This window comes from Castor canadensis, chromosome 13, assembly GCF_047511655.1.
Source record: "Castor canadensis chromosome 13, mCasCan1.hap1v2, whole genome shotgun sequence".
In the NCBI taxonomy this organism is placed as follows: domain Eukaryota; kingdom Metazoa; phylum Chordata; class Mammalia; order Rodentia; family Castoridae; genus Castor; species Castor canadensis.
In genome coordinates, this window is record NC_133398.1 from 53141691 (window position 1) to 53164344 (window position 22654).

The following is a 22654-nucleotide window of genomic DNA, read 5'->3' on the forward strand; positions in this document are numbered from 1 at the left end:
GGCAGAAACAGAACAGGTAAAACAGAAAGAGAACCATAGAACCAAGCCCCATCACAGAGCCCCGTGTAGCTTCAGCTGCACCCGGCAGTCAGTACTGTGCCCTTGTGTGAGCAGTCATTTAGTTTTAGTAAATCAACATTAGGCTGTGGATTAAATTAGTGTAAATTTACAGAAATTAATAAGGTTTACAGATTATTCATTTGCTTACTCTATAAATTTATTTGTGTTGTAGTTGAATGGCAACTGCATACAAAAGGAGATTAGGCCAAGTTTATATCTGTCTAAATTTAAGAAAAATAAGAAAATGGAAATAGAGACAAGCATTTCAATGTGTCAGGCCTAATATGAATAATTAAGTCCCTCAAAGAGAGTCAGACACAGAAATGAGAGCAGTAAGAGAACGATTTTTGCTCAGCAACTTCAGACTACATCATATCCCTTAGCCTTTGAACTGAGGGTACTGCTAGAGGTAATGTGTGTAGGGAAGACAGAGCCTCACTGGCAGGCAAGGGTGTCAGGGAAAAAGGGTGAACTTGAAGTAGAGCTAAAATTTGCATATCACCATCCACAGATGTGAGCGCCACCCCAGAAGGAGCGCCACCTCATGATATCTTTAAACAGAAGTGCTCAGCAAATGAGGCATGCCCTGTTCCCAAAAAACAAGCCTCTCCAGAGACAGTCTGGACAGATGACAGCCCCTGGAGCAAAGGCTCAGAAAGACATGCCTGTGCACGTGCTGGATTCTCACTTAGGTCTCTTTTCCTCATGTACAACTCCAAGTGAAATCAAAATCCAGTGTGGAAAAGAATGTGAATATATGTGCTTGAAAAAATCTCTTTGTCTTTCTATAAAACCGACTGACAGAAACAGAGGAGATAGAAGGGTTGTGTTTTTGAGTGAAGCAAAAAGCAAAGAACATTGTAAATAAGTTTCTCAGAACTACTCCCAGGTTGCTACTAGTAGAAACTTTGTTTGAAATGCCAAGATACCTCCTTTTAGAAGTTACAACAGAAACTAAGGGCTGGGGATGTAGCTCAATGGTAGAATGCTTGCTTAGCATGTATAAAGCCCTGAGTTCAATTTCCATCACTGCAAAACAAACAACCAACCAACCAACCCGAGACATTATAACAGAGACTCAGTTGCTGTGACCAAGCCCTTTCCCTCTTTTTCCTGGGTGCACAGAGAGATCATTTCCCACCTCTCTGTGGTCATGGGCACGGGACTGAGTTTTAGCATATGGAATAGGAACTGACATGGAATGTTTTACTTCTGGGCCAAAACTACAAAAACTCTCTTGTGCAAGTCTTTGTTTCACATTTTTATGTGAGCAAGAAATAAACTTTTTTTTTAGTCATCATATAAATATATTTTTGCTTATTGTAGCAGTTAACAAGTACCAATTAACATTTTTTACTGATTAAATGAATCAAATGGATCTTCTTTATATTTTTCAATATTATGAATCACAAATATCATTTGAAAGTGATTTTTCTCGACCCTTAGCCATCAAAAATAAATTATACTTCAAAGTCTTCAGATTCTCACTGTTTAATGAGAGGCAATCTAGGCCAAGAAGTGTACATGTGCAGCCATTCTCAAGAATGGGGACTAGCTGCAGATGAATGTGAAAATAAGCAATGACAGGAACAGGACTTTAGGAGGCAGGTTTGGAGATTACTCCAGAAGGGACACATCAGTGTAAGTTGGTTAGAAATTGTGAAGCCAAATGTAGTGATTGGCAGTCTTTCTAGAGTTCTGGTCAGATACATTGGGGATATATTCACAAGAACCGAGCAGCAAAAATGCATGGTGATGGGAAGTGGACTAGGGAGGAGTGAAGACGACTGGTGGAGATGAACCAGTTAGGGTTGTAATACATGTATGCATGGGAACAACAAAGGAAGCTCCCTGTGTAGTTATCTTTATCTCAAACTAGCAAAAACATCATATTTTTTTTTATCTTTTATGGTTTCTTCTTTTACAAAATTGGAGAACAGGAGGGCAAACAGGTTCTGCCTGGGGTGGGGATAGGGGGTTGGCACCAGTGGGAGGGGAGGTGGTGGGGAAAGGTGTAGGAGGATGAATACTGTGCAAATAATGTATACACATTTATGTAACTGCAAAATGATACCTGTTGAAACTGTTCCAGGAATCAGGGAAGAAAGGATGAAAGAGAGCAATAGAGCCGGTGAATTCAAGTATAATGTATTTGACACCTTGTAAGACCCTTTGTAAATGCTACAATGTACCTGCACCCAGCACAACAATAAAAACAAAATGCATGGTGACCTAGTGGTGCCTGCAGTGGCATGGATGTGAGGAGTGAGGCCTACATGTCAGGTGTCTAGACTTCATTTATTATATGGCCACATGGCCTTATGCAAGTTGTCTACTCTCTCTGGGCCTTAGTTTCTACACCTTGGGTGCTGCTGAGAGAAATAAGACAGCCCCTAAAGCTATCAGGACAATGCCTTAACACAGTGAGATGTTTCAGTAGGTGGGAGCTATCATCAGCTTTATCTCTGCTGTAACACAATGAGGAGATACCATAGAAGCAGTGCTGGAACTTCTGGTAAAATAAGACAACACAGAAAGGATAAGGTTCACAACATGAAGGGAAGAAGATGGGTGAGAGGAAAGGGAACAAATCTGTTAATAGAAGGAACTAAATTGCATCTAATTTGAAGAACTCAGAATTTCAATATAATTAGAAGAAGAAATAATTTAAATATTACAGATTCTCCCTAAACTGTGTATCTGGACAGATGCAGAGAGGTTAGAAGTCACAAGAAGCTGACCATGTTGGAGACCCCCAAAAGTCCCCATTTCCACAAAAGCTATGAAGCCACACATGCCAGGCTGACTGGTGATCCCCATGAGGCTGTTCAAGAAGACAGCTGTGATGTCCATGGCAGACCCAAGTCTCAATTTCAAGAGAAATGTAAAGATGACAGTGGTGCCTTCTAAATAAAATATTTGAGTATACAAGAAAATATAATAATAAAGCAATGAACTATTGTAAATTCATTACCTAAAACTGAGCAGATTATATTAAATTTAGATAATGCCTCAGAGTGAGTATAACAAAGCACTACCTTAAGAAATTCTAGCCTCTGCCTTATATTGCAATACACCGTTACAGGTCTTTTAGAAGGGCCACTGGAGTTAAGCCTCCAAAACCTCCCTGAAATAAGAATTCTCAGCTGAAGAATTTAAAGACTGATTAGTTATAATAAGGGACCAAGATAAGTTTGAACTTATGAAAGTTCTTACAGATCTCAACATCATCTTACACACCTGACATTAGTAATAATGAATACTGCCTGTTAATGTCCAGTTGCTAGTCCTTGTTGGCCAAAGACATTTTAGGATCTTGCCACCTGGCAACCTCAACCAGAGTTGCTTTGTCACTGATAACAATTCTATCAACATGCATACATTTCTCTTAGTCCTATTTTCTTTCTAAACGCCTTTCACATTTTATAGCTGATGAATTAACTTCTTGCCGTTCTGCCGTGTTTCTTTGAAGGTCTTCTTCACTTCCATCTTCTGACTCAGTTATTGAGGTTTGAGTCAATTCTATTTACTCTGTGACCTTTAGAGAATGTTTCCTTTCCTCCTCTATTGCCCAAGACCTCATTGTAAAAGATGTACTTCTTTGCCATCTCATTTTTCTGTTCCTCCAAATGATGAGTGGAGTCAGTTTTCATTGCTAGAATTGCAGGTAAGGGGAACTTATAGCTGGTAGTGGTGGGTGGGCATTGCTGTGCTTTATTGGTGTGCAAGATATTGCCAGAACTCTTAAGTCTAAAAGAGACCAAAGAACACATGTATTTAAATCTCTATAATTAGGAAACGTGTTTATAGTTCTGAATTTGCTTCTAAATTTGGTAATGAGGCAAATACTTTCCCTAGAAGCTTATTCTAGTGTTATAATAAGCTACATTTTGAGTAGTATTAAAAAAATGTTTCTCTCCCACTCAAACCACTCCATGGTTTTAATTAGTATAACTGAGTAAATTGAGATTACACATTTATAATACTTTACTATCTTTGAGAAACAAGATATACACACACACACATATATATATGATATATGAGAGCAGAGATATAGAAAAAAGAGCATTTAACCAGAGGGTACTGGTAGCCCCCAGGGTATGTTCAGAGCACAAACAATGTTTAATCCAAAAAGAATTTCTAAAAATTGGAATTTGTTGAGTTCAGTCAAAAATGGGGAGTTTAACAATGTGTTTTGATTTTTAAATATTTTTGGTTTGCTTCTCTGGAAAAATTGGAAGGTCTAGCAACACTGATTTGCACTTTTTTCTTTGGCAGCAGAGAGATGAAAATGAGCTGTGTCCTTCAGATAGAGTATGATAGGCAGAATAACGACCTTGCAAAAAAGATGTCTGTGTCCTAATCCCTGGAACCTGTGCCATGGCAAAAGGGAATTAAGGCTGCAGACGGATTTATGGTTGCTAATCAGCTAAGTTAAACCAGAAAGATTATCCTAGGTTATCTAGGTGGGCCCAGTCTAATCACATGAGCTCTTACAATCAGAAGAGAGGTCAAACCAATGAGTGCATGAGGCAACATGAGAAGGGCTCATTCCACCACCGCTGGCTTTGAACATGGAGGAATGGCATTTAGTTATAACCAGCAAGAAGAAAAGGAACCACAATTCTAGGTCATGTGGAACTAAATTTTGGCATCAACTTGAAAGAACAGAAAATAATTTTCTCCTAGAGCCTTCAGAAAGGAACATAGCCTGTCAACATCTTGACTTTAGCCAGTGTCAGTCTTTTGAGTTACAGAGTCACGGTATGTTTGCAGTTTTAGATCTGTAAGTATGTGGTGATTTTGTGATGGCAGCAATAAAAAATGAATTCACAAATTTACACTGTGTACACCACCAAAGTTATCACTACAACAAAGATGGTATATACACGACTAATAAGCACACAGAAAGATGTGCACCATCATTATTATGTAAATAAAAATAAAAATAAAATACCCCTTCCTACTTAATGAGAATTGTTATAATAAAAGTGATATACAATAACAAGTGTTGGTAAGGATGTGGAAAAACTAGAGCCCTAACACTTGCTGAAGGAAATGTAAAATAGTACAGTCACTGTGAAACACAGTTGGCAGTTTCTCAAATGGTAAACATATCCATACCACACAACTAAGCAGGTCTACCCTTAGGTACATGTACCAAAGAGAAACAAAATATATGTCTACCCCAAAACTTGCACATGACTCTTTATAGCAACATTATTCATAATAACCAAAAAGCAGAAACAATTCAAATACCATCATCTTATGAACAGATGAATGAAAATGGTTTATCCATATAGTGGTTTATATACACCATAAAGAGGAATAATATTCTATCAAATATACCATTCCACCATAAAAAGAATGTAGCATTTGTGTTGCAACATGGACACATCTTAAAAACATTATTACACTAAATGAAATAAGTCAGTAGCAAAAGACCATGTACTATAAGATCCATTCATTAGAAATGTTCAGAACAGGCAGATTTGTAGATATATAAAGTATATTAGTGATTGCCTAGGGCTGGGGAAATGGCCGGGGAGGTTAGGGAGTGATGGCTAAGGGATGTGCAGGTTATTTTGGGTATAAAGAAAACGTGTTCTAAGATTGAGTGTGGTGATGGATGCACAACCAGGAAGTGGGCCCTCATTAGCCCCAAACCAAGCTGGCTCCATGATATCAGACTTCCAGCCTCCAGAACTGTGAGAAATGAGTATCTTTGTGTAGTGCACACAATGGCACCCTTACCTTGGTGCTGCTGCCCTGGCTACCTAGTTGTCCCTTTCCTCAATCAATTGTGCTCCTCACTAACCTGGCTACCACTGGGTCCCTGTGGTGTCTTTAATACCATTTCTTCTTTGTCCCTTCCTTGAGTGAAATCTTGGAGAGACGCTGGAGACACACTTTACAGGCATAATCACCGAGAAAAGGCATAACTTTGACTCCTCCACATCTCCAGCCGGTGCAGAGAATCTCCACTTCACGTTAAACGGAGAACCGAGGAGGCCCCCGGGCCGCCAGTGGCCGGCGCCCATACGGCTTGGGAAGACGCGGACCAGGTGAGCTTCGCGGTACCGCGGTTCCCCCACAGACAAGCCTGGGCCAGAGCAGCATAGCCCCCTGGACAGACTGACCTCCACCCGGGAAAAAAAGAGAAACTGAGTACTAAGCAATAAGAACAGTTAAGACACGCTGGAAAGAGGGTGGGGCGCCCTGAGCGCTGAAGATTGGGGGAAGGGACTCCTTCCCGGGACTGTAAATAAACGAGCCCGGCGGGCCGGAGAGGCTCTGGCGGGAGCGGGGCGTGTGCCCAGCCACCAGGAGCAGGGATGCTTGTGAGAGGAGGGAAGACCCACTTCCCAGTGAACTGTAAATAAACACGCAGGCCTGACAACGCGGGGCAGTGTCGCCTTTCCCAGTGCTTGGAAAGGGAAAAGCCTGTAGCAGAGGCCCCCCTCCCCCGCACAGGAGAACTCTGAGCAAACAAAGCCTGTGGGACCAGGTGAGTGCTAAGCTCACCCCAGAGATCTGCATAAATAACGCCGCCAGCTACAGGCTGAGAGCAGCAGGCAGGCAAGCCACAGTTGCAGATACCACTCTCAGAACTGCCTCCAGACGCTTTTTTTTCTTTTTCTCCCTACCTTTGATGAGAGAACAACCGAATTACACCTGCAAGCCGAAAAACTTACTGAAACTGTATTGCATTTGAACCGGGGACACTTGGTGGGGCTTTTTTTTTTTTTTTTTCTTCTGTGTGTGTGTGAGTGTAGTTTTGTTCTACTTTATGCATCCCCTTTGATGAGACAACTACAGAACAACATCTGAGGCACCAACTCCAGGACTGGAGATTGAGACGGACATCCAAATTATTAAGACTGAAATTGCATTGCATATAAACTTGGAAGTTTTTTGGTTTTTTGGTTTTTTTTGTTTTTTTAATTTTCTATTTTCCATTTTATTTTAATTCATTTTATAAATAGATATTACTTTCATATACTTATTTTTTATTTTTTTATCTTTGATTTTCAATCCTCTCTCTGTCACTCTATTGTCTGTTCAGCTTACTGTCGATTAGTACACTAACACTCCCTGTTTATACCTTTGAAACTCTCTTGTCTGATACCTTGTTCTGCTTTCTCCCTCTTGTCTGTATATTTGTTTTCCCCTTTTCTTTAACTTCTTGCTTTCCATCTCAGCTCACTCTTCCATTCTCAATATTACCATTGTTATTATTACAAGCTAGAAAATACTTAATTACACACAGTACAGGGACAGTAACAACACCAAGGACAATGACAGGAAGACAGAAAAAACAAGGAAACCAGTTTCCCCACAGCAAAAAATTAGTACAGGAACCAGAGGGGAATGAAGAGAACAGAAACTCAGAGCCAGACTCCAACAAAATGAAGATAAACTATGCCAAAGGACCCAATGAAGCCTACAAGAATAATTTAAAAGAAGACATACTACAAGTACTCAATGAGAATTTTATAGAGATGATACTGGATAGGGTCAACCAAAATGTACAGGAGACACTCAAGAAATTCCAAGACAATAAAAATAGAGAATTTGAAAAAGCAAAAGAAGAAATAAAGGAAACCATAGAAGCACTGTATAAACACCAAAGTGAAAGAGAGAACACAATGAATAAATGGATAAATGAACTCAGGACAAAAATAGACAACAGTAAAGAAGAAAACAGCCAGGATATGGAAAACCTCAGAAAAAAGAACAAAACAGAACTGCAAAACAAAACGGAAGGCCAATCCAGCAGAATAGAACAAACAGAAGACAGAATCTCAGAACTTGAAGATGAAATGGTAATTAAAGGAAAAACCGAAGAACTACTAATTAAACAACTCAAGACCTGTGAAAAGAAAATGCAAGAACTCACTGACTCCATCAAAAGACCAAACTTGAGAATCATGGGCATCGAAGAAGGAGAAGAGGTGCAAGCGAAGGGAATGCGTAATATATTCAACAAAATAATAACGGAAAATTTCCCAAATCTAGAGAAAGATATTCCCATACAAATGCAAGAGGCCTCCAGGACACCAAACAGACCAGATCAAAATAGAACTACTCCACGACATATCATCATTAAAACAACAAGTTCAGAAACTAAGGAAAGAATATTGAAGGCTGCGAGAGAAAAAACAAGTAACATACAAAGGTAAACCCATCAAAATCACAGCAGACTTCTCAACAGAAACATTAAAAGCAAGAAGAGCGTGGGGTGAGATCTTTCGGGCACTGAATGAAAATAACTTCAACCCCAGGATACTCTACCCAGCAAAGCTATCATTCAAAATAGATGGAGCAATAAAAGTCTTCCATGATAAGCAGAAACTAAAACAATATGTGACCACAAAGCCACCATTACAAAAGATTCTGCAAGGGATCCTGCACACAGAAAGTGACACCCAACTTAACCATGAAAAGGCAGGCAGCACCAAACCACAGGATAAGAAAAAGCAAGACAGTAGAGAGTAACATCAAGTTAGGTACACACAATCAAACCTTCAAACAACTAAGATAACTAAATGGCAGGAATCACCACATACATATCAGTACTAACACTTAATGTTAATGGACTTAATTCACCCATCAAAAGACACCGTTTGACAAAATGGATTAAAAAAGAAGATCCAACAATTTGTTGCTTACAGGAGACTCATCTCACCGACAGAAATAAGCATATGCTTAGGATGAAAGGCTGGAAGAAGATTTACCAAGCCAATGGCCCCCGAAAACAAGCAGGAGTAGCAATACTTATCTCTGACAAAGTAGACTTCAAACCTACATTGATCAAACGAGATAAAGAAGGACATTCCATACTAATAAAAGGGGAAATAGACCAAAAGGAAATAATAATCATCAATCTGTACGCACCCAATGTCAACGCACCCAATTTCATCAAACATACCCTGAAAGACCTAAAAGCATATATAAACGCCAACACAGTGGTTGTGGGAGACTTTAACACTCCATTATCATCAATAGATAGGTCATCCAAACAAAAACTCAATAAAGAAATCCAAGATCTAAAATATGCAATAGATCAAGTGGACCTAGTAGATGTCTACAGAACATTTCATCCAACCTCTACACAATATACATTCTTCTCAGCAGCCCATGGAACCTTCTCCAAAATAGATCATATCCTAGGGCACAAAGCAAGCCTCAGCAAATATAAGAAAATAGAAATAATACCATGCATACTATCTGACCACAATGCAGTAAAAGTAGAACTCAACAACAAAAGTAAAGACAAAAAACATGCAAACAGCTGGAAACTAAATAACTCATTACTTAATGAAGAATGGATCATCGATGCAATAAAAGAGGAAATTAAAAAGTTCCTAGAAGTCAATGAAAATGAAAACACAACCTACCGGAACCTATGGGACACAGCTAAGGCAGTCTTGAGAGGAAAGTTTATAGCCATGAGTGCATATATTAAAAAGATTGAAAGATCCCAAATCAATGACCTAATGATACATCTCAAACTCCTAGAAAAACAAGAACAAGCAAATCCCAAAACAAATAGAAGGAGAGAAATAATAAAAATAAGAGCTGAAATCAACGAAATAGAAACCAAAAAAACCATACAAAGAATTAATGAAACAAAAAGCTGGTTCTTTGAAAAAATAAACAAGATCGATAGACCCCTGGCAAACCTGACTAAAATGAGGAGAGAAAAAACCCAAATTAGTAGAATCAGGAATGCAAAAGGGGAGATAACAACAAACACCATGGAAGTCCAGGAAATCATCAGAGACTACTTTGAGAACCTATATTCAAATAAATTTGAAAATCTTGAAGAAATGGACAGATTTCTAGATACATATGATCATCCAAAACTGAACCAAGAGGAAATTAATCACCTGAATAGACCTATAACACAAAATGAAATTGAAGCAGCAATCAAGAGTCTCCCCAAAAAGAAAAGTCCAGGACCTGATGGATTCTCTGCTGAATTCTATCAGACCTTTAAAGAAGAACTGATACCAACCCTCCTTAAACTGTTCCATGAAATAGAAAGGGAAGGAAAACTGCCAAACACATTTTATGAAGCCACTATTACACTTATCCCAAAACCAGGCAAAGACACCTCCAAAAAGGAGAACTATAGGCCAATCTCCTTAATGAACATTGACGCAAAAATCCTCACAAAATAATGGCAAACTGAATTCAACAACACATCAAAAAGATTATTCACCACGACCAAGTAGGTTTCACCCCAGGGATGCAGGGGTGGTTCAACATATGAAAATCAATAAACGTAATAAACCACATTAACAGAAGCAAAGACAAAAACCACTTGATCATCTCAATAGATGCAGAAAAAGCCTTTGATAAGATCCAACACCATTTCATGATAAAAGCTCTAAGAAAACTAGGAATAGAAGGAAAGTACCTCAACATTATAAAAGCTATATATGACAAACCTACAGCCAGCATTATACTTAATGGAGAAAAACTGAAACCATTCCCTCTAAAATCAGGAACCAGACAAGGATGCCCACTATCTCCACTCCTACTCAACATAGTACTGGAATTCCTAGCCAGAGCAATTAGGCAAGCAGAAGGAATAAAAGGAATACAAATAGGTAAAGAAACTGTCAAAATATCCCTATTTGCAGATGACATGATCCTATACCTTAAAGACCCAAAAAACTCTACTCAGAAGCTTCTAGACATCATCAATAGCTATAGCAAGGTAGCAGGATATAAAATCAACATAGAAAAATCATTAGCATTTCTATACACTAACAATGAGCAAACGGAAAAAGAATGTATGAAAACAATTCCATTTACAATAGCCTCAAAAAAAATCAAATACCTAGGTGTAAACCTAACAAAAGATGTGAAAGACCTCTACAAGGAAAACTATACACTTCTGAAGAAAGAGATTGAGGAAGACTATAGAAAGTGGAGAGATCTCCCATGCTCATGGATTGGTAGAATCAACATAGTAAAAATGTCTATACTCCCAAAAGTAATCTACATGTTTAATGCAATTCCCATCAAAATTCCAATGACATTCATCAAAGAGATTTGTCCCTTCCTTGATGTGCATACCCTGGGAACACAGAGAGTGTTGGCATCTATTGTGTCACTGGCATGTGTAGTTGGTGGACGGTATTAGCATTCACAGGACAATGGATATATTTTATATGTAAATTAGATCTCAAGAAAACAGAAAACTCAGTTTTAACTTGGTTTAAAATTTTTCTTGGTTATTCAGGGTCAACATTGCAACTACAAATTACCTTGCACAAAAAATGAGGAAGAATTAGAATTTCTTTGACCTTGAGATTCTGCTTAGCTGGTATGTCTAGAATAAATATCACTGGGTCCTGAGAACATAGGAAATGAGTAGGACTTAGTCGGACCTTTCTTGAACATTCCCAGATCGCATGGCTTCCCTCTCCTATCCTTGATTTCATTACTATTCTCTTTAGCTATTTTTTGCCAGGTTCCTCAGGTTGCTGGCACCAACACCTCTTTTAATTCTTCAACTGAAGTTGATGATCCCTCAGGAGAATAAGGAAGCAAGTGGTTCTGTTATAATTTCTTTTGCATGCTCCACTAGAGAGTTCTAGACAAGGGATCCCACACTTAGCATGGACATGTTATGTTGCAGCCTCTGCTAGAAATTATTAATTAGGGCATGATACATCCCACTACAAGTTTGACCCCCCCATCCTTCCTGCATCCTAACTGGATAGAGATAAGAACTGCTTTTCTGGGATTGAGATGGGGTTGCTTGGACCATTTGTACAGTAAGTTGGATTTTCTGCTATACTGTCATCTATTTTATGTAAAGTCTCTAAAATTCAGTGTCTATGAATGGGCTATCAGCACTTCTATATTTGAGAACTTGAGGCCTTGGCTACTTAGCCTTCTATCAGGTAATGAGGTTCTCTCGATGGCAGCTGGAATCAGTCAATGACTATTACCACGTGGCTTAGAGTACCATTGGGACACAGTCAAATCTGTGTACCTTTCCTTTTGATCTAGTGCACTGGGGCACATTTTCTTTTGTCGGCTTTTGCTTCTGGTGAGGAGACCCTGTCTAATCCTAACTCACTATGAAGAAAGCCCTCCTTTGATTAACAACTGCTGGATGAAAAACTCAGAAATGCCAATTGGAACTGACTTACATTATGAGACGCTTACATAACTGCTTGTCATTTATTGCAGCTACTAAATCGTGATGAGGAGGGGCACAGAAAGAAGAATTTAAAAAACTACCTTTTAGTTTTATTTTCTCAGTGAGGTTTCCCAGATCTCTTTATTAGACACAATGTGTGTCAGCTATTCCACTCACAAAAAGACACAAAAAACATGCCAGGAAAGGAGAAATATTTTCTGTCTCTCCTTTCCTGTGAAAACTTCAGATGAGCTCATCCAAGTTATCTCCTTTCAATGAAAGACACACCCATCCCTCAGCCCTCATCTCATTTTCCGCTGATGATGTTCGGAAGATCCTACAGTATCTCTTTTGTGATCTTATAAAATCAATGACAACCAAAGATGCTTCCCTTTTGGCTAGGACCTCGTCAATGCTCTACACCTGGAGAGGTCCTCGTCTACATTGGTAAGTGGAACAAATTCCACTGATCCAGACTGAAGTGATTCATCAGGAAACTACTGCTTTCCTTTAAAAACACTGCCTATGCCATTCAAACGTTTCTGAGCAAAGTAACTGAGTGTGGAATATGACTGGCCAAGATGGTACTCCAATCTCTCTGCTTTTATTTGCATACACCAGAAATTCCTTCTTATCCAATCCTATTTATAACTGGACACTCAGTAATCAATACTCAACATGTGAGACTGTAACATTTCAGTTACATTCTTATAACCCTCTATTCATATCCTCCTCTCTACTGTAAGCTTCTCTCCTGCAACATGAGCTGTGAAACAGGTACCCAGTTAAGTAAACTTAGGGTAGAGGAGCTGTGTGCCACTGGGTCTATGTGGCTGTGAGTTTCCCAGGGAGGGAAATAAGGAAATACTGGCGTTCTTCATGCTGAGACACATATGCAAGGTATTCTCAAATCTCTGAAACTTAGAAGATAAAATCAACACAGAATGGATGTGTTAGGAGAATGGGGAAAAACACTAAAAACAATATTTTGCAGATCAAAACAGTGCAGAACACAGAAGACTTGGTAGAATTAGTATGTTTGAAACTAAATAGTGTTTTTAGGAAAATTGTGTAGAGAGTAAGCAATGGAACTAAAATGAGTCTAAGATGCAGAATCTGCAGTAGACAGCATCTAGGGGATGGGGAAAACTCAACAGGAGAGTTCGTGCTGTAGGCCAGCAGGAGCTCATCAGGCTTCTTTCCCTGTGACCCCTGTGAGACATTCCTCATCACCAGCCACCTCCCTTGCTCTGTCTCCAGGCACTCTAAGCACTTTCCAGATGGCTAATTCAGCTTCTCCAGTTGCCACTAGGACACTGAGAGAAAGCTACTAAAAAATGGGCTTATGAGAATTCTGATCTCTGAAAAGAGGTCTCCTCTACTGTAAAAATAAGTTGACTTTGGTTTGCTACATTATCCTTATAATAGTAATAATAATAATGCTATCTAACAATTGAGTGTTTGTTATGTGCCAGGCACAATTATAAGCATTTTATATAAATGAGTGCGTTGAGTTTCCTTCTGGGTCAGGTACGATTATCATCACCATTTCACAGAGAGAGAAATGAAGTCAGCAAGTTTAAAGAAGTTGCTCAGGGTTACACAGCTTAGGAAATGACAGAGCAATGATTCAAATGCACACCTAGGCTTCAGAATCCACAGGCTTAAGGGCTGTGCCATGCCTGCCTGCTCTGGTGAAACACCATGAACGGTTTTTCTTGAATCTGGTTAACGTAGGAGCACTGGCAAGTCCAAAGTCTATACTTTTCTTATGAAATCCTGGGGACACCTGACTATCTTGAGCATCAGTTTTCTTTTTCTCTTTGAGCTGTATTTATGATTGAAGTCCAGACAAAAACTCTGCTATTAATTTCAAAGTACAGCAACATAGAGATTTAATGATTGCAAGTGAACTAAGTGCACACTTGAAAAATATTACTGTTAAGACTGCTGCTGAAAAATACATAGAAGCAAAGTTAACGCCATGTTTTTCACATCTCAGGATTGTTTTCAGGATATATTTCATTTCGAAGAGCTAGAGAAAGAAAAGGAAGCTAATGTTTATTGAGTGTGAACAATGTTTCTGGCATTGGTCTAAGCTCTTTTTCATACTTACAATCTTATTTAACCTCACAACAATTCTGTAAAAGAGTATTACTTTCATTTTTTTCATTTCATCAAGATCTGAGACTCAATGATGTCATATACTTTGTTGAAGATCACATAGTTAATAAGCAGTATAATTGGTAATCAAATTTAGAAATGTTTGACATCCATCCTCTCCCCCCAATTTAGGTTATATTTAGGTCATATGACATATACTGCAGAGAAGGAGCTTTTGTTTTCTTTTAGAGATTGGGTCTTGCTATGTAACACAGGCTGGCCTTGAATCCAACACATAGCCCAGGCTGGGATGGAATTCAGGATCCTTCTATTGCCTCAGCCTCCCAGGTGCTGAGATTATAGGCATGCACCATCAAACCTGGTTGGAGCAGGATTTTGAGGCATGCTTTTAAGCTACATTGAGCAATTTCTCAATTCTAGGTAGGCATTTACCTATCTATTGCCTTTTACTAGTCTATGAGCATCACAGAACACAAAACTCCAGTTTTATTTATTGTTATATGTCTCACAATACTTGATCGACAGCATGTGCTCAAAACAGTAACTGGTGAGCCACCCAACACTATGAGCACAGACATTGCACAGGTGTGAGTGATAATCCCAGATAAAGACACAATTACAATGCACATTTTCAGCCTCTACTTTTAGATGGGCTGTTTGGCCAATTTGCCAGCAGACCTGAACAAACCCCAGCAGCTGAAGTGCAGGGCGGCGGCTCCCTAAACCCTGGGTGTGGTTTTTGCGATCATATTTCATTGGTCAACCCTCTCCTCCCCTTCCCTCGTGCCTCTTTGGCCATTCTGTTTCTCTTTTCTGGCTTTGAACCTGTTGGCAGCTTCCAATAGTTCTTCAAAGAGATGAAGACAATCCTGATATTACAATTGCCTTGCTTAATTCCAGACAGGTTTCCATTAATCGTAGTAAATTCAGGTGAACAAGGGTATTTAAGTGGATAAATATAAAAAGGAGAGTTAATCCTGTAAGAGCCAGTATTTGCCAGTGATTGGAAGGGTGTCAGCAGTGCCCTTGCTAAGGTAGTTTGGAGGGTGGAAGATAGAAGATATTTTAAAAAGACTGGTGCTGAGCATCTGGACTCTGTATAAAGAGGAGAATAAAGATCGAAACTGGAATACATTAGGGGAAAAGCAAATGTTTCAGTCACAAAAAAGCAGGCATTAATAATATCAGTCTTTAATCCAGCCCAGGGCCCATTAGCTTGCCTTTCTCATTGTCGACTTTCATCTTTGCTGCAAAGCTGCCTGCTAAAGGTCCCTTCCCAGATCAGCCTTAGGTCATGGGGCAGAAATACTGTTGCAAAACAGATATGCAAGGGAGTAGCCTGTGTGACAACATAATCCCCACATGGACAGATGAGGTCAGTGTGGGGTGATGTTGGCTTATCTAGCATCTACTGAATCATCTGATGTGAGCAACCATTGAAAAGAACAGATACAAACACATGCAACACACTGCCACAAAGATCATATGGCCCAGATTTGAGAAAAAGGATCCTCTTTTGGTAGGATCAGTGGGGCAGCAGAGAGAACAATAAACAGGGCATTAGGAGACCTCAGTTCCCTTCTTGGCCCCACCACTAACTGGGCAGCTGTGTGACTTCAGGTTGCCTGGCCTCTGAGAGATGAGGATATTGGTCCAGTGATATCCAAGATCTCTTTCAGTTTCAAAGGCAAGGACTTGTCCCGTGTACAGAGGGTTTCTAAAAGGACATTGCTATAAGACCACAGACTTGGGAGACATTTTACTCTGAGTAGTTGCAATGTTTTAAAGTCACCATGTGCAGATGTTTTGTTTAACTTCTATGGTATATGCAAAATACTGGCAGGTATATTAGAGTCATAGGTTGAGGTACAGCAGAAACAGAAATTCTGGGGAACATTCCTGCTCCAAGTCATGACCACAGAATTCCAGTTATCCATAGGTCTTAAAATCTTTCTTTCTTCTTCTTCTTCTTCTTTTTTTTTTTTTTTGGTAGCAGGTGGAATAAGGAGAAATGACAGGATCCCAAAAGAGCATTCAAAGACCATAGTTTACAATTCATGCTCTAACACGTCACTGAGTTGCACACATCACTTTTGCTCATGCTGGTCTTTCTGCCCTGAATATTTTCCCCATTTCTATTTACACAATTCTCCTCATTCCAGCTCTAAGAACTCCCAGAAGGGATGAACTGTCTTTGCATACTCTTTGATTATCATCCTACCTCATACTGTACTTCAGTTCCATTGTGAGTAGGTAATAAACTCCCTGAAGGAAGGGTATGGATCACATTTGTCTATGTGGCCCTCAGCCTCCTTGACATACAGGCACTTAATAAAGGTTTCTGAGTAGAACTAAACAGGGATTTTTCAGGTTACCTGCTAATGTGACGGCAATGGAGACAGAGTCAGAGCCCAAGGCATTTGTAGCATTGCAAGTATAGAAACCCACATCAGCTTCCACTGGTGCCAAGATCTGTAAGGAATCATCTGGCTGTAGAAGAATCCTGGAGTAATAGAAAAGAAATGTAGACCTGGTTAAGTCAGTTGATTCCTTTTTGGCATTCAATACTGGGAAGGTACGAAGGAACTTCAGGGTATATTCAGGACAGTGTTTTAACAACCAAGATAGGCTAGCTAGGACACTTGGGAACCCAGGCTCTCTTGTCACTTTGATTAGTGTGATTATGATGGCAACCACAAATAATGAGGTTTTGATTGCTTTTTAGCTTTATTGATTACTTGATCTAGCTGCTGCTAGTTGGAGAAGATGACATACATGCATTGAATACATATAGCACACACAATACCATGGGTGAGAGGGGATGCTAGAACAAGTGGTGCAGGTAGATCTGGGGAAGTCTTACTAAGGAAAATGGAAAGAAAAGGAGGAGTAGCATTTGGTTGGATGGAAGAAAGAAGGTAGGCTTCAAGATATGGAAAAATGGCATCAATTAAGGTTTGGAGGTGGGAGAGAGGAGGCCAGAAGTCAAATATTGACAAGAGTATTCTGATGCACACATTTGAAGGAAATTGTTTGTGTAACCATCTCTCATTTTTAGGTACTCATATATATATATTAATTGTCTTCATTAGCCTTTAAACATTATGGACACAAAACTCAGGTCTTTTTTGTTACTTTTCTCACAATACTACACAGGGCTCTCTGTAGAGAAACAGATTAATGACTAATGATAGCTTGAAGCTGATGCCTTGGTGACTTAGGCTGATGACAACTGGAATGCTTATTTGGAGGTGGGAATCTAGAAAGGTTGGAAAGGACAGGATGGGAAACTCAGAGATCTAGTGCTGAGGCCAGACAGGGCCTTAGAACAACAGAAATGGTTTTATGGCAACCTTTGGGCTCCCAGAGCAAGTAATTTCCTCCTTAATGATTCTTTCTACTTTCCTAGCTTCAAAAGGCTCGAAGAACTGATTACCCAAAATTATGTTAACATCCATCCCTAGCAAGCAAGTTGGCAGAAATTTTGTCACTTGCAGATAAATAGATGGAACTGGAGAACACCATCTTAAGTGAAGTTAGCCAGGCTCAGAAGGCCAAAAGCCTCATGTTGTCTCTCATATGTGGAATATAGACCTAATATAAATGTAGTAATGTTGTGAAACACTGGTCACACTAAGGGGAGATCATGCATGAGAGGGTAAGGAAACTAAGAACTTTAATAGGGTTGACATGCTCACTATACAAGAATGAATTTAGAAATCTTAAACTGACTGAAACTGTCATAAGAAAGGGACTAAGGTAGAATGAAGAAAATTAGAGGAGACAAACCAATTGGGGTTAAAATACATACATACATACATGGAAATATCACAAGGAAACTCCCTGTGTAGCTACCTTTATCTCAAGCTAAAATGTCATGTTTTTTCTTTTCTCTTTTCTCTTTTTTTCTCCTACAAAATTAGAGAACAGGAAGGCAGAACAAGTCCTGCCCTGGGGGGAGGTCTGGCACCAGTGGGAGGAGGGAGGTGGTGAGGAAAGGGGGTAGGAGGGTGAATACAGTGAAATAAAATGTATACATATGTAAGTAAATGCAAAAGTGATACCTGTTGAAACTACTCCAGGAATTGGAGGAGGGGGAATGAAGGAGAATTGTTGAGGAGGTAAATTCATGTATGATATATTTGATACATTGTAAGAACCAGTGTAAATGCCACAGTATACCCCCACCCATCACAACAATAAAGGAAAACAAACCTTTTGTACGAAATAATTGCCCAGAATATATAAATAAATAGCTTAATAAAGACTTTGGGTAATTTCAGCTTAAAAAAAAAAGAAATGGGGAGAAATACCACAAGATCAGGAGAACTCATAAGACTTGGTGATGAATTTAAGACTAGTAGATCTGCCCCAGCAACAATCTCTAAGTATATAATTCTTTTCTTTCTTTACCATTTCCCTCACTGGGCCACTCTAGACCATGAACTTTGCAGTTCAACACCATCTTTGGTTATGTCTCGGTGTTTCTGAGGGGGTGACTAGTCTAACAATGAATAGTCTCCTCAGTTCTGCTTTTAACATTGGGTCTATTACAATGCTGTTTTTACCTCCTGTCAGAGGAAAGGCAGGCAGTAGGAGAAATAAGGCTAATGTCTAATCAATCCAGTTATGTATGGACAGTCTTGATAAAAATGGGGGACAGAAACAGTACACCTTAGCTAGAGAGAGATATTTGGATGGTTTACAATTGATCAGTACCATTCTAGACCATCACCAGTATTATTGAGGGCACTGAAGGTTTTGTGGCATTGAATAAGGATTGAAACTTGGTAAGGAATGACAAGAAAACTGTAAGAGATTGTGGTGTAACTCATCCACGCATCCACAAATCATTAGTTAATTTTTCTTCAAAGCTGAACAGTTGCATGCTTACTTTAAGAAAGCTAATAAAAGAAAGATGATTGTACTATTTACTTATCTTTGATAGACCATACAAAACTTTAGATAATAGTGTCACTGGTTCTTATCAGATGCATAAAACCTTATCAAATGCAACATAATACAATGTTATTGCTAAATCTGTTTAGGTGTTCAAGCTCTTTGAGATTTTCAAAGTAAAAATTAACTATTATTTAAATCTTTTTGCTATTCCAGGAATATGTATGCTTTCATAATAATTTTGTAAATAAGAATAATGAAAGCAAACATCATCAAATTTTAACAAATTTAGCTTCTCAGGATTGTTGAACTTAATAGATCACTGTTTAATTTCATCACTCTGAGAAAGCAGGGATTAGAATTTGTTAAATCTCGAAATCCAAAAGGACAGTTGTCTCCCTACAACTGGGAACATCTTTTTTTTTTCTCTAAAAAAGGGGTTCTTAAACACTTGGACAATGAGGCCAGAAGACAGTTCTTTAGAAATTTATTTTGGTCATCCTATGATTTAAGTAAGGGTCTTTGGCAAATCTCTTCACTTCTATGTTTCAGTTTTTCAACTTCTAAAACCCAGTGAAGTATGCTTTCCTATTCAGCAGAGGCAGTTGCCCAATGTCTCTTGTTAGCAGTCCTGGAAACCCTGGATGGTGGGTTGAATGTGTGTGGGGGGTGAGGAGATTTTCAGGAAGTGGGAGGGGTATGTGATATTGACCAATCTCCCCTAGTTTATTAGAGCTTTTCCACAGAACTACTATACCTGCCTGACCTCATGCAGAGGTTATAAACCTCTTTCCCATTTTTGGCCTGAACCACTTTTTTATAGGTGCGGTTAGCTTTTATATCTGTATCAGTTCCTCTGGAACTGGCGCTGCAGAGTAAGACATAAGGTTTTCTGTCCAACTCTGTAGCCTGGAAAAAAAAATCATATAGATGTGGTAAAGCAAAGGGAGATGATCCATCACACTGGGAACAAAACCCTCATGACTTAAAGCAGGATAGCAGTGGTGAAAATGGCAAGGGAAAGTAGACGTAGTGAGATTTAACATTTATTTGTGATTTTATCCTGTAAACGGTGTATGCAAAAATATCATGCCTTCATGATTGCCTTAAATATTATCTTAAGAAAAACCCTCGATGGTCCTGAATTGGTCACTTATTGCATACATTTATAAATTATTTACAGTCATAAAACTAAGTTCTTTGGCTCAAAGGTACGCAGCTATTTGGAAGTAGAGTTAGGACTTGAAACAGGCTTTCTTGCATTTTTTCCCACTCTTAGGATATTTTTGGCACCACCAAAAGATTCCATTTTTATTCATGTTTTCTTCTTGAAGTCAGAAAGCCATCTATAAGTATCTTAGGTACATTTGGCCCATCTGAATATTCTACCTCTTTTCTTATCAGTTAGTCTACTAAGGCATAAATTCTTTTAGAGGTAGGAGAGGATTTGACTTCCATTGTTGCTACAATCTGCCCACAAAATTGGTAGATGGGGATTGGGAGGCTGTCACTTGGTGGGGGGGCAAGAGTTCTGGAGAGGGTTCCCATATAGGGCACTCTAGGAAGCACGACAAGGCAATGGAAAGGGAAAGGGGTTGTTGTGGAGACTGAGGTTTGCTGCAGTCTCTCCATCTAGACAGGCAACTAGAGAGAAAGATTCTTGAGGAAGATATTTGCATTGCATTTCAGGCATCTACTCTATTAATTTAACTTAATTTGTTAGTAGCTGATTTCTGTCAGCTTGTATTTAGGTTTCAGATTTGACAGGCCTGTTTTAGAGTGCGTAGGCACAGAACCATAGCGCTGCTTTCCAAGTAAAACCAGAAAGATTTCTCTGGGGTTATTTTGGAATTTAAGAAATCAGAAATTGAGGGGACACAGAATAGGCATAATTACGGCCTACACAGCAAATGGTACTGGGGCCACATTAGGTATGTTAATACCCCCTGCTTTCCCCCACACCTACACCTCACTTCCTTTTTTGGTTTTCTGGACTAAAACCTATTGCTTAATTTCTTTGAGTACATTTTTAGCCTGAAAGTAAAGGAGCAATTTTGCTTTTTGGGGACCTTAAAACTTCTTTGTGACCACATGACTTTTAAACATTCTACAAATTAAGTAGGAACCACTTGAGAGAATACAAAAGTCATTTTAGCTATGTAAGTAAAAATTCCTTGTCATGCATATGAGGAAGATATGGCGAAACTGTGCATGGGTCAGTCCTAATGAGTACAATATCTTTGAGGTTAAGCCATCGTCTCTGCATTGGCACTGTGCAGTGAGCAATGCTCTTACTTGAAAAGAAGGCAGCTCTGATATAAAAAGGAAAGTCTCCAACAATTCTGTGAGTGGGGTGACATCATGATGTTTTCCTGATCCTTGGCTCAACTGTGACCATGATGTCTTGGGCAAGCCCTCTTCTCAGACTGACTTCCATGACCAACCATGAGAAACTGCAATGTCGAATCCCAAATTGGAATCAAGGGACTTGAATTCCAGTCTGGGGTTATGTAGTCTTGGGCAAGTTATTTAACTATGTGAATCTCTAAGTTCCTTCTGTAAACAGGATTATAGTGACCCGGGAGTTCTTATGAAGGTAAAATAAAAGGGTATACAGGGATATTCGGGCTCATTCTTTCTGCTTTCCAAGTAAATAGGCATCTGTTTAGATATAACATATTTAATAAATTAGTGAGGGTTTTGTTTGTTTTTCTTTATAATGGTTTAGGTAGTAGTAACCTAAGTAGTCTTTTTGGAATTTCCCATCAGAAACGTGTGTCTCAGGCTAGGGTTATAACTAAAGTAGTAGTGTGTCTGCCTAGCAAATCTAAGGTTCTGAGTTCAAACCACAGAATGAGAGAGAGGGAGAGAGAGAGAAATGCCTATCTCTCATAGGCTATGACAATACTCTTAGACCTCTTGCACTAGTAAATGTTCTTAAACCAATTTTAGTCCTAACACAGGACTCGAAGCTGAGAATCATAGGTGTATTCTTTCTTTTTAGAGCAGTAGCTCCATTTTCAAATTTTAATGTCCTATATCCTAAAACAAACTTGTCACTCTAGTCAAGATGGCCTCTTTGATTCTTCTTGTCATTAGCTCAGGGTGGAAGAAGGCTGTTCCACTTCCTCTCTACCTTTCCAAATTCTTCTCCATCCCTAAGAATTCGTTCAAGTTCTGTTTCTTTGTGCTACCATAGTCTATAAGAATCCCTCTCTTTCCTGATCTCCTAGTTAAATTCTAAGCCATTCTATAAAGTTCTCTATAATCCACAGGGTCTCATTTCCTTGGGTAGGTTATAAATGATTGTATCAAGGGTAGGGACTCTTACTTCTTTTATAGTTCCTTCTTCAGATGTTGTGAAGAGCTGTTTTGACATGGGTAAATGACTGAGAGCTGTAGGAA

The 22654-nt window shown here is 39.1% G+C and overlaps 1 protein-coding gene across 6 annotated transcripts in view; it reads right to left on the reverse strand.

Annotated features, from left to right (window-relative positions):
- The window catches only part of Adamtsl1 (ADAMTS like 1), a 946298-nt gene that overhangs the window by 67880 nt on the left and 855764 nt on the right, over positions 1–22654 (reverse strand). For all 6 annotated transcript variants that reach the window (XM_074051743.1, XM_074051742.1, XM_074051741.1 and 3 more), the window contains one exon: positions 16726–16853. In XM_074051743.1, the coding sequence (XP_073907844.1) occupies positions 16726–16853 (128 nt within the window). The remainder of the gene's footprint in view (positions 1–16725; positions 16854–22654) is intronic.